The sequence below is a fragment of the Malus domestica genome, chromosome 16 (genome assembly GCF_042453785.1).
Source record: "Malus domestica chromosome 16, GDT2T_hap1".
In the NCBI taxonomy this organism is placed as follows: Eukaryota; Viridiplantae; Streptophyta; class Magnoliopsida; order Rosales; family Rosaceae; genus Malus; species Malus domestica.
In genome coordinates, this window is record NC_091676.1 from 39,088,778 (window position 1) to 39,099,855 (window position 11,078).

Consider the following 11,078-nt stretch of genomic DNA (forward strand, 5'->3'; position numbering starts at 1 on the left):
TCAAAAGCTGAAATGCAGCGAACGACTGAAGATAGGTCCTCAAGGTTGAGTGGCAATTTTGTAAATTAAGAGAAAGCTGGTTAAAAGCATCTGAGTGGCAATCTTGTAAATAAACTGAAATGTGGTTCAAAACACTGTTCATTTGTACAGTGCAATTGAAAAGCCTTCTTTAGACTAAAGTAATATGCCCTATCATTAAGGGCTGGTTTGGTATTGCTGTGCTTTGAAAAAAGTTGCTTCTGCTGTGTTATGAGAATAAGTAGCTGTGAAATAAAGCTGTAAAGTGTTTGGTAAACTTTTTTGTAAAAATGTTTTTGAAAAAAAAAAGTAGTATTATAGTGTTTGATAAACTTTTATGTAAAACAGATGTGAAAAAAAGTCAGTTTTTTAAAGCTGGGTTTTGTAACTTCTTGTTTTTGGCTTTTTTTCACCAAAAACTGTGAAAAAAAGCTGAAGCGGAATGTTTACCAAACACAAAAAAACTTCCAACTTTTTTTTATATCAGTTTTTTTAGAACCACTTCAATACCAAACCAGACCTAAACATATAATAAGCAAGCAAGCAAGCAGCAAGGAAGTGATGAGTTAGGACCAAGAAAGAAAATATCGATAATATCAGAGATATTTCGCCGATATTATCATTTTTTTTTAAGTTCGATATTTTTTTAACTATCCAAATGATTTTCATCAAAATATCACAATATTATCAATAATATCGATAATATTGCGATATTTTCAAAATTATCGATAATATCGCAATATAATATTCAAAAATACTTAAAAATGTTGAGAAATCTCAACACATACTACACTTAATCATAGCTCAAAGGCCAACCAAGACATGCTTTTCTTAGCTTGGGAATGTGGGTTTTAAAGGCATTCTTGCTTGCTCACTGCCCTCACATGGGCGATGTGGGACTCGACCAAGGAAGAAAATAGGAATTTCGGCCGGAAATCCACACCCACTTTAAACGGCCATAACTTTGTCAAAACTCAATAAAATCAAGCAAGATAAAAACGAAAGTTGTAGCCCTCGAAGAGACGAAGAGAATGGTACCTCACACGACATCTGAATCGTCGTGGTTTGGCCGGAAAATGCCTCGAAAGTCACTGAGGTCGCCGGAAACTGGGTAAGATTCAAATGAGTATAACTTTTTCAATACTCAACGAAATTGAGTGAAATAAAAAGGAAAGTTGTACTACTCGACGAGACGCAGAGATTGATACCTTGGACGCCGGCCAACTCGCAGTGGTTTGGCCGGAAAACCAGTGTCAAATTTGGCATATTATTCTTTATCATTTTATTCACTTCCCTTTTTTTTTTTAATATCCTAAATAAAACCTCCCAATATTGTACTAATTAATTATATATAAATGATTATGGTGTGTTTAAACTTCTTTCATTAATTACTACATATTTTCTACACTCACAATGTTTGCCAGCTCGCTATATAATCAACTTAAATCAGTTAAATCCATCATGCAATGCATTTCCTTCCAATTTTTTGTGATAAACTAATAGATAATTGACTAAATAAACATCCTGCAAAGTTTCATTAAAAATTTCCAAGTTTTTCTTACAATTTCCGTGGTTTCCATGTAATTTTTATCGATATCGATATTATCCCTATATTTCCATCGATATTTCAGTGTTTTCGGACTACCGATATTTCCGATATTACCGATATTTTCTTCCTTGATTAGGACTTTCGCTTTCGAAAAGTTTTACTGGGGCTAACTTGTCACATATGAGTACTCGAATGTAGAGTGGGTTTTTTTGTGACTTTGGGCGGACGAGATATCTCTGACAGTCATGCCAAAGTTTCCTCCTCTTCTTCCATTTCCACTCGCCCACTCTACCTTCATTTCGAAACCAATTCACCTACCTAATAGTCATTTTGACCTCTCTCCTGAAATGTGGTGAAAATAGTAAGGAAAATCTTTCACAAACAAACAAATATATGTTAATTTTTCAATTTTAAACACACAAGCGTAAGTGATACTTAATATTATCCTTTAATGATACTTTTCTTAACTTGTAAATAAAATATTTTGAATTTAATTCTTATGGATGACAAGTTCGATTTTAATTTATTTTATGAATATATGATTTATACAGAAGAAAAAAAGAATGACGTGACTAAGGCTTGGTTTGGTATTACTGTGCTTTGAAAAAAAAACTGCTGTGAGAATAAGCGGCTGTGAAATAAATCAGCAGAGTGTTTGATAAACATTTTTTGTAAAAGTGCTTTTGGAAAAAAAAAAAAAACAGTCTGATAGTGGGTCTTTTCATTAAATGAGCACTGTAGCTCCGTATGCTTTGAAAAAAAACCAGTTTTCCAAAGCTGCAAATAGCAGCTTCAGCTTTTTCTTTTGATTTCAGCTTATTCTCACAGCAGCTTCCAAAATAAGCCATTTTTTTCAGTTTATCAAACACTTAAAACCCTCACAGCTTTTTTCATAGACGTTTTTTTTAAGCACCTCACTCCCAATCTATTCCAACCCACCTGAGGGCAGTGTTGAGAGAGTATTTAATCATTTTTTAACCGGTGGTTAAATAGTCGCTGGTAGCCGGGTTTAGTCGCCACTCGCCAGCCTGGTTTAGAAGGCTTGTAGTGGGGTCGGGAGGCGGGTGAAGGTCTGCTCTGCTCTGCGTCACACACAGAGAAGCTGGGAGAGCGGAGATGACTATTCTCATAAAGTCAACCTTGTTTCTCTCTCTTGAATTGATGCATACAAATATCCAAAATTAATTTTTCTCTTCCTTTTCTTTAATTTCTTCTTGTTGGTATTGCTGCTGTTGTGTTTCTCTTTAGTTTCTTGCCTTTGGGCTTTTGGCTCTCTCTCTCCCCCTTGTTCAAATTTTGTCTGCAATTCTTAGACCTAAATTAGAATAGGGATTAGGGGTCTCTCTCAAATCAAAGCATCTTTTGACCACCACAACTCCATAACTAGTCAAAAGCATTGGGTATGCACTTGTTTCTTTTTTGTGTGCTTTTTTCTGGTAATTTAGTTTAAAGCGTAAACCTTTTACTAAACTTAATAATTGGGCATGGTTTTCATTCACAACTCTGTAGTTTACTCAACTTATTGTTGAACTGTCTGAATTACCGGATTATTCTAATCTAACCTAATCTAATCGAAACCCTGATTTGTGCGGTGATCAATCTGGATCCACCTCCGCCGTGTGGAAGAAACTAACATAAAGATCATGAATTTGCAGTTTCTTAGAGCACATTGTATCTGGGTTAGGTGTTGTTGTGCTTTATCTTGTCGATCCAATACTCTGATTGTGTCTTTTTCACTTTACTCTGCTCCCTATTTCTACTGCTTGTAGTTCAAGTGGGAAATGCAAATATTGCATTGTGTAGCTTCTTTCCTTAAACGCTGCCATCAAGCCAACACCTAGAGTTCAGAGATTCCACATATTAGTTTTGTTGATCTGCAAGATATAGGAAAGTTGGAATGTTTGATTCTAACTTCCAGTTCATAGTCGAACGTCATAATTTTTGCTGCACATGTGCTGCTCTAGCGTATCTTACTGACCCAATGAAGTATAGTTTGTCTACAACATTCGTGCAATGCAACAGTTGCAGTATACTACACATGCGAAGTTAAATCCTTTTTGCATGAAATGGAGTTAGAAAACAGTTCAGTTCATTTCATTTCCTATACACTTTGCACCCGTTCATTTTAGTTTTCTGTTGATTTTAGAGCTTATTCAGTTTTACCACTAGCTTGTGATTGTTGGTGTGCTGTTCTAACCGTGTGCTATCTTACTTTGGTGCAGTAGGAGGATTTAGGTCAGATGGCTGACAGTTGGCATGGAAACTATGATACTGGCAGTCAGTCAGATGACAGCCATAAGTTTGAGAGAATGCACATAGAGCCTATTTATGATGCATTTTTTTGTCCTTTAACGAAGCAAGTTATGCGTGATCCTGTTACCTTAGAAAACGGTCAAACATTTGAGCGAGAAGCAATTGAAAAGTGGTTTATGGAATGCAAGGAGACTGGAAGGAAGTTGGTCTGCCCACTGACACTACAAGAATTGCAAAGCACTGAGCTAAAGCCTAGCATAGCGCTGAGGAACACCATTGAAGAGTGGAATGCTAGAAATGAAGCTGCTCAGCTTGATATGGCTCGTAAGTCGTTGAATCTGAGCAGCTCAGAAAGTGAAGTTCTTTTCGCCTTGAAGTTTGTCCAGCAAATCTGCCAAAAAAGCAGATCAAGTAAGCACGTTGCACGCAATGCAGGGCTGATACCTATGATAGTTGACATGTTGAAGAGCAGCAGTCGTAAAGTAAGGTGTAAAGCCTTGGAAACCCTTAAAACAGTGGTGGAGGAGGATTCCGATAATAAGGTAATCCTAGATTTTTTTGGTTCTCTTTTCGTTTTCCATTAAATTGCAAACATGGATGTTTTGTAGGGCCTCGTATTAATATCCGTTTGGTTATAGGAAATATTGGCTGATGGGGACACGGTACGAACTATAGTGAAGTTCTTGTCTCACGAGCAATCCAAAGAGAGGGAGGAAGCTGTATCTTTGCTGTATGAACTATCCAAATCTGAAGCCTTATGTGAGAAGATTGGTTCAATTAATGGAGCGATTCTTATTTTGGTTGGAATGACAAGCAGCAAATCAGATAACATTTTGACTGTTGAGAACGCTGACAAAACACTGGAGAATCTAGAGAAGTATGAGAACAATGTGAGACAGATGGCTGAAAATGGTAGACTGCAGCCTCTTCTGACACAAATTCGTGAAGGTACTTGTACTAACTGTACTTCCTCTTATCTTTACACTTTTCTCAGTATGTTGCTAGAAGTAGGGCAAACAAACAGCCAATACTCTTTGGATAATTTATTTCGCATTTAGAGATGGGCTACAAGGCCTGCAAATATGGTAAAGAAGCATTTATTTTTATATATATGTTTTTTTCAAAGACAACACAAAAAAACCGTGCTGAACTGAACTATCGGAATTTCTGCACCTTGCCTAGCGTCTCCAGTCCATCACAGCCTGCACGATTCTGATGAGTATTTGACCCAAGATGAGTTTTCCTACTTATGAGACAACTATCCATTTGTTATTTTTTGTAATAATTAATGTTGCTGTCCAGACTATGACTTCTTGGTCTAAACCTGAGTACACATTAATTTCCTCTATTTCCACCTCTGATATTGTAGTTCAGGGGGGGGTTTTACTGTATAGTGGACTACCGGTATTAGTTTGAGCTATACTTCTCTTTTATTGTTTTAAACTAAGATATTTAAGTTTTATCTCTCTTAAAAAAACTATGTTGAGCATAACTCAAATTTCCTTGTTGATATGATCGCAGGCCCTCCAGAAACCCAACTTTCAATGTCTAATTTCCTTGGTGAGTTAGTTTTGGACAACGATGTAAAGGTCCTAGTGGCTAAAAGTGTTGGTTCAGCTTTGATCAATATCATGAGAAGTGGTAATATGCAGTCAAGAGAAGCAGCTTTGAAAGCTCTCAACCAAATTTCATCTTGTGAGGCGAGTGCCAAGGTACTGATAGAAGCAGGAATACTTCCGTCTCTGGTCAAAGATCTCTTTACCGTTGGGACTAACCAGCTTCCTATGCGACTGAAAGAGGTTGCTGCAACAATTCTTGCTAATGTTGTTAGCTCGGACTATGATTTTGATTCGATCTTGGTTGGACCTGATCAGCAAACGCTAGTCTCCGAAGACATTGTCCATAACCTACTACATCTCATTAGCAACACTGGACCAGCAATCGAGAGCAAGCTTCTCCAGGTTCTTGTTGGACTCACTAGCTCTCCTTCAACTGTTCTGAGTGTTGTTGCCGCCATTAAAAGCTCCGGTGCCATTATTAGTTTGGTGCAGTTTACTGAGGCTCCACAAAAGGAATTGCGTGTGGCTTCCATTAAACTTCTCCAGAACCTCTCCCCACATGTGGGTCAGGAGCTAGCTGATGCCCTACGTGGCACAGTGGGCCAACTTGGAAGCCTAATTAAAGTCATATCAGAAAATATTTCAATCACTGAAGAGCAAGCAGCAGCCATTGGCCTCTTAGCTGAACTTCCGGAGAGGGATCTAGGCCTTGCCAGGCAAATGCTAGATGACGGTGCCTTTAAGCTGATACATTCTAGAGTAGTTAAAATCCGCCAAGGGGGGAGTAAGGGTGGCCGCTTTGTGACGCCATTTTTAGAAGGACTTGTACGAGTTCTAGCAAGGGTTACGCTTGTGTTGGCCGATGAGCAAGATGCAGTCGCTCTGTGCCGTGAACTTAATCTTGCTACACTTTTCATTGAACTTGTACAGGCCAATGGACTGGAGAATGTGCAGATGAGTTCAGCAGCTGCATTGGAGAACTTATCACAAGAATCCAAAAATTTGACAAGATTGCCCGAGTTGCCTACACCTGGTTTCTGTGCTTCAGTTTTTCCATGTTTTAGCAAACAACCTGCCATAAATGGATTGTGTCGGCTTCATCGTGGGACGTGTTCACTTAGAGAAAGTTTTTGTCTCCTGGAGGGACATGCTGTGGAAAAGTTGGTAGCTCTTCTCGACCACACAAACGAGAAGGTGGTTGAAGCAGCACTTGCAGCACTCTCTACTTTGTTGGATGACGGGGTTGATATTGGACAAGGGGTTATGGTGTTGTGTGAAGCAGAGGGTGTGAAGCCTATTCTTGACGTGTTGTTAGAGAAACGGACAGAGAATCTGAGGAGGAGGGCAGTCTGGGTAGTTGAAAGACTATTGCGGAGTGATGAGATAGCCTATGAAGTTTCTGGAGATCCGAACGTGAGCACCGCACTTGTTGATGCCTTCCAGCATGGTGACTATCGAACGCGGCAGATTGCTGAACATGCCCTGAAGCACGTTGACAGGTTACCAAACTTCTCTGGTGTCTTTCCGAACGCAGGATAGGCATCTTCCGGTGGTTTTTATTGTTATAGTTTGCGAAGGTGCAATTGGAGGAGGGTACATATTTGTTGTATACAGATTTTTTCTTTCATTTGTTTTTAAGGGTGGTGGTGTGTCCATCGACTTGGGTCTGTTAATGAACTGCTTCTTGTGTAGAATTCCCAAGGAAAATTCTGTTTACGCTCAAGTTTCGTCTTTGGACACCCCACTTCTTTGGACGCTTATATATAAATTTAGAAGGTGCTTTTTGGATACCCATTGAAACTTAAATTATATTCCGAATTTGACCCCAAATTAAAGCGTATTAAATAAAATTAAAATCAACAAAAAGGCGTGGTGCAACATCCAGAGGGGGGGAGGGGGGCTGACGACACCTAACAAGCATCTGGTCATCCAACCATTGTTTTATACAATTACAATTGCATCTTCAAAGACGAATTTGAGCTACATAACATACTCTCTCACTCCTTTAGTGTGGATAATATAATTGCATATTCAAACGGTGCCAGAATCCCCCTCACTTTAGACCGAAGTAATAGGATAGCCACCATTAAAAATCAATAACATTCAATTCAATATAGTTGCAACATATGAACATGATGCGGGGGGAATAATTATCAGACGCGTGAGACTTAAATTACAGAATCAATTTCTTGAATGTTGGTGAACAAATTACATCCGCGACTACATGAGCGTGCGAGCGAGCATACGTACCATATTTCCCTACTGGTCGGGGTTTTTATCAAGAATATCCATTCAAACCGTTCAACACTGAAATTGCCAGTCGCAGGTACGCCCAAAATGCTCTTGAGAAGAAAGCGAGAACAACAGCGTTGATGATCATGTGTGTAATATTTTGTTTCTGTTTGTGAGTTACAATGTGGAGAGGACTTTTCAGTCTTTACCTTACAGATGTAGCACAGCCATTGACTTGGACAAGCACGAAGAAGCATCCAGCTCGCGAGTTACAAAGTTCCTTGAGACATGACTCCACTTCATCCCCATATCAGAAACGTCACATGCAGTAAAAAAATCCAATACTTGCCCAAATATTTTGAACATCTCAATACCAAATATCACGTTTCCGTCTGCCACAAACGCAGCATTCCAGTCCATTGGAGCATCAGGATGTACTGAGACCTCGGTCCAGTTATGGTACATGAGATCCAGCTCCCATACTTTTCTAACGGCCTTGTTTCTCCGGCCTATCTGACCATCCCCTTCACACCAGAAGACAGAAAGCATGAAGAGCCGGCCATTACAAGATACCAGTTGTGGGTAATATTCATGAACGCGGGGTGGGAAAGGAGTGGTTTGGATTCCAATCCAGAAACCCCTTTCTATGTCATATCCTGCGAGCTTGTCAGTTTCAGAATAAACATAAAACATCCCATTACAAATAACCCCAGAACAAGCAAACCCAAAGTCCACAGGCAACCCTTGAATTTCAGTCCATTTCTTTGAAACAGAATCATATATTTCTCCAGAATCCAAAGGTTCATCCCAGGATCCAAGACCACCTACAGCAATGAGCACAACCCTTCTACAACCCTTCATGGATGAGTGATCACTTTTTTGTTTCAAAAATTTATATGACTTTCTATTGGGCAACACCGAAGACTCATTGTCGTCACCAGAACATCCGTGTTGACGCCTAAGAGAAAGCCTGTGAGGATCTTCATAAACCTCTGACACTCCACCTACCCGTGATCTGGGAATACGTCTATCTTGGCGACTTTGATAACTTTGACTGGTGGAAAAATCTGAAGTTACCTCCGAAACTCCTAAAATAGGCATTGATCTTGCATACTTCATTGGAGCAACATTGCGCCAAGATTTTGTTAGGGGACTAAACAGTATCACCCCTTTGTGTGTCTTAAATGAGCTCTTATCCATCCTCCCAAAGTTGTTCAAGCTAGAACAACCTCCAACAACGTAAATATCATCCTGGACACTAGCAACAGAAAACATGAACCTTCCCTTTAGAATGCCAGCATCTACACCATGCCATTGGTTTAGAGACACATCCAATGCATGTATCTCCCCAGAGCAATAACCATCTTTAACAGCACCAAAAAGAAACAACCATGGGTTTTGATGTGAGCCTTCCCGTCTCATCTGCAGGAAACGAGTAGTAGTAGTCAAGTGTTTCCATTTCTTGCACACGAGGCGTGCAGTCATGAGACTGGTTAGTGGGAGCCTCACCAAGCACATTTCCAGTATGTCATCTGGAAGAAAAATGTGCATCCTGCTATTTCTTATTGATTCTTCAAGCTCAAAATCCTTTCTGTTATGTTTCTTCAAAAATCTCTCCCTCACCCCATATAAGAAGCAATCAACTCCAGATTTCTCGGTACCACATATTGGTCTGTATCCTTTGCCATCATCGCTGGCACTGGAAGGCCTCCTCGTGTTACTGGTATCCCCAAAATCATCACCTGTGTCAGCACCTACTCTGCAACCTCCACCCCTACCATACAGAGTAAGACATCTCAAAGATATTCCCCTCACATCATCATCGTCATCTCCTACAGATCTCTGATTCTTCTTCCTCAACTTCTGGCTAACACTTCTCATGAGACGCTTTGACACACTCAAAGCTTCAACATCTTGATGAAGAGATTCTTCACCAGATGGTCTCCCAGAGTACATTCTGTTCTGTAATCATTAGCAAGCAAAATAACGCACTCTCTTGCAAGAGTCATCAACCCTAAAAGATGAAATAAAATCACAAGCATAAGATACCAATCAAGAGTTGAGTAAACTTAAGCACGTATTTCCACATACGTTTGGCACTCCCAAAAATTCATATAGAACATGAGCGGTGAAATCATGTGCAGCAGCATACTTAGGATTTGGTTAGGTTATTTAAAACTATATGCCCTTGAAAAATAAGAGATAAATTGAAGCATTCCGTTTTCTAATCACAAGAAAAGAATTTTGATTACTCAAACAAAACTCGGTTGACTTTACAACCTCGCAAATCTTTGCGGCTCCTAAATTCATTAACATCTCATTAACCGAAAAAAGACAGATACTTAAACTTGCACAAACATGAGAAAACAAGCACAGAACAAACATTGAAATTAAGAATTTACTTTTTATTTTGGTTTCCGGGGTTTTCCTTTTCCCTTCAGTTTTCTGGGCAACCCAACACAGAGCAAAGAGTTACACAATCGAAATAAACAACGGGTAGAATACCATATTCAGTCAAAATCACCACAGAAGGACTCCGATATCATTTAAATTCAGTTGAATGAACAAACATACCCATACATACGTACGTACATACATACCTACATACATATAGCTCATTTGACTGCCGATAATTAAGTAAGTAAATAAAATAGAAGCTGAAATTTTGCAACTTACCGGCAATCAGCACCCTAATGAGATCGACATTTCCAGATACAGAACGTGTTTGGCTGGCGAGAAACGAGAGGAGAGGAGTAATTTCGAACTTGGAATCGATTGATATGGAATGAATTGAAAAGAAAATAAAAAAGAAATGGAGAAAATAAAAAAGGGAAAGGAAAAGAGTTGGAAAAGCAAAGGGGGCAATTGAGGGCAGCACTGTTGAAGTTGAAGTTGAAGTTGAAGTTGAAGTGAGCGATCTGAGAGCTATGAAATGGGATTGAATGATGGAAAAGAAGGTAAAGCGAGGAAGAAAGAAAAGAGAGATGAGATTCTCCGATTATAAAAATTCAGCTGTGTTCCACTCATATTTAGAATAAGAATGTAATTGTATAAATCCAGGAAATCTGATAATGTATCTTATATTCCTATTAGGATTAGATTACCTATTAAATGTTGTAATCCTAAAGGGAAATGTTTTACCTTTCCTACTACTATAAATAAAGGCACAATGGGATGGAATAACAGACACCTCACAATTACACATCTCTCTTTTTCTCTCTATCCATGCCGCACCCCTCTCTCTCTCTCTATGACCTCCATAATTGTTCAGTAAATTATGCCTACAACACGTTATCAGTACGTTCTTGACGCTGCGCTGACAAGAGAATTTGATCTTCAATCTGGGGAATATTACGTCTTTAATCATTCTTTTCATGATTAATTTAATTATTTTATTGAATTGATCTACATGCTATTGATTCAATTTAATCTTTCTATGTTGAACGTGATACAACGAATTGGAGATG

General features: G+C 39.0%; 2 protein-coding genes across 5 annotated transcripts; one reads left to right on the top strand and one right to left on the bottom strand.

Moving 5' to 3' along the window:
* Positions 1 to 2,559: 2,559 nt before the first annotated feature.
* Positions 2,560 to 7,169, top strand: LOC114823019 (U-box domain-containing protein 44-like). Of its 3 annotated transcripts, none has more exons than XM_070815277.1 (4): positions 2,560 to 2,967; positions 3,790 to 4,362; positions 4,459 to 4,768; positions 5,342 to 7,169. In XM_070815277.1, the coding sequence occupies exons 2-4, from the start codon at positions 3,808 to 3,810 to the stop codon at positions 6,916 to 6,918; spliced, it is 2,442 nt and encodes an 813-aa protein (XP_070671378.1). In that variant the 5' UTR covers positions 2,560 to 2,967; positions 3,790 to 3,807; the 3' UTR covers positions 6,919 to 7,169. The 3 variants fall into 3 exon arrangements, with proteins under 3 accessions (XP_070671378.1, XP_028954136.2, XP_070671379.1); XM_029098303.2 differs by having other exon boundaries at positions 2,565 to 2,700; XM_070815278.1 differs by lacking the exon at positions 2,560 to 2,967 and adding an exon at positions 3,473 to 3,649.
* Positions 7,170 to 7,465: 296 nt separating this feature from the next.
* LOC114823020 (F-box/kelch-repeat protein At5g42360-like) lies at positions 7,466 to 10,659 on the bottom strand. Of its 2 annotated transcripts, none has more exons than XM_029098304.2 (2): positions 10,288 to 10,659; positions 7,466 to 9,625 (listed from the first exon to the last, which is right to left on the bottom strand). In XM_029098304.2, exon 2 carries the CDS (start codon positions 9,565 to 9,567, stop codon positions 7,822 to 7,824), a length of 1,746 nt encoding a protein of 581 aa, XP_028954137.1. In that variant the 5' UTR covers positions 9,568 to 9,625; positions 10,288 to 10,659; the 3' UTR covers positions 7,466 to 7,821. The 2 variants fall into 2 exon arrangements, with proteins under 2 accessions (XP_028954137.1, XP_070671380.1); XM_070815279.1 differs by lacking the exon at positions 10,288 to 10,659 and adding an exon at positions 10,014 to 10,149.
* Positions 10,660 to 11,078: the final 419 nt, after the last annotated feature.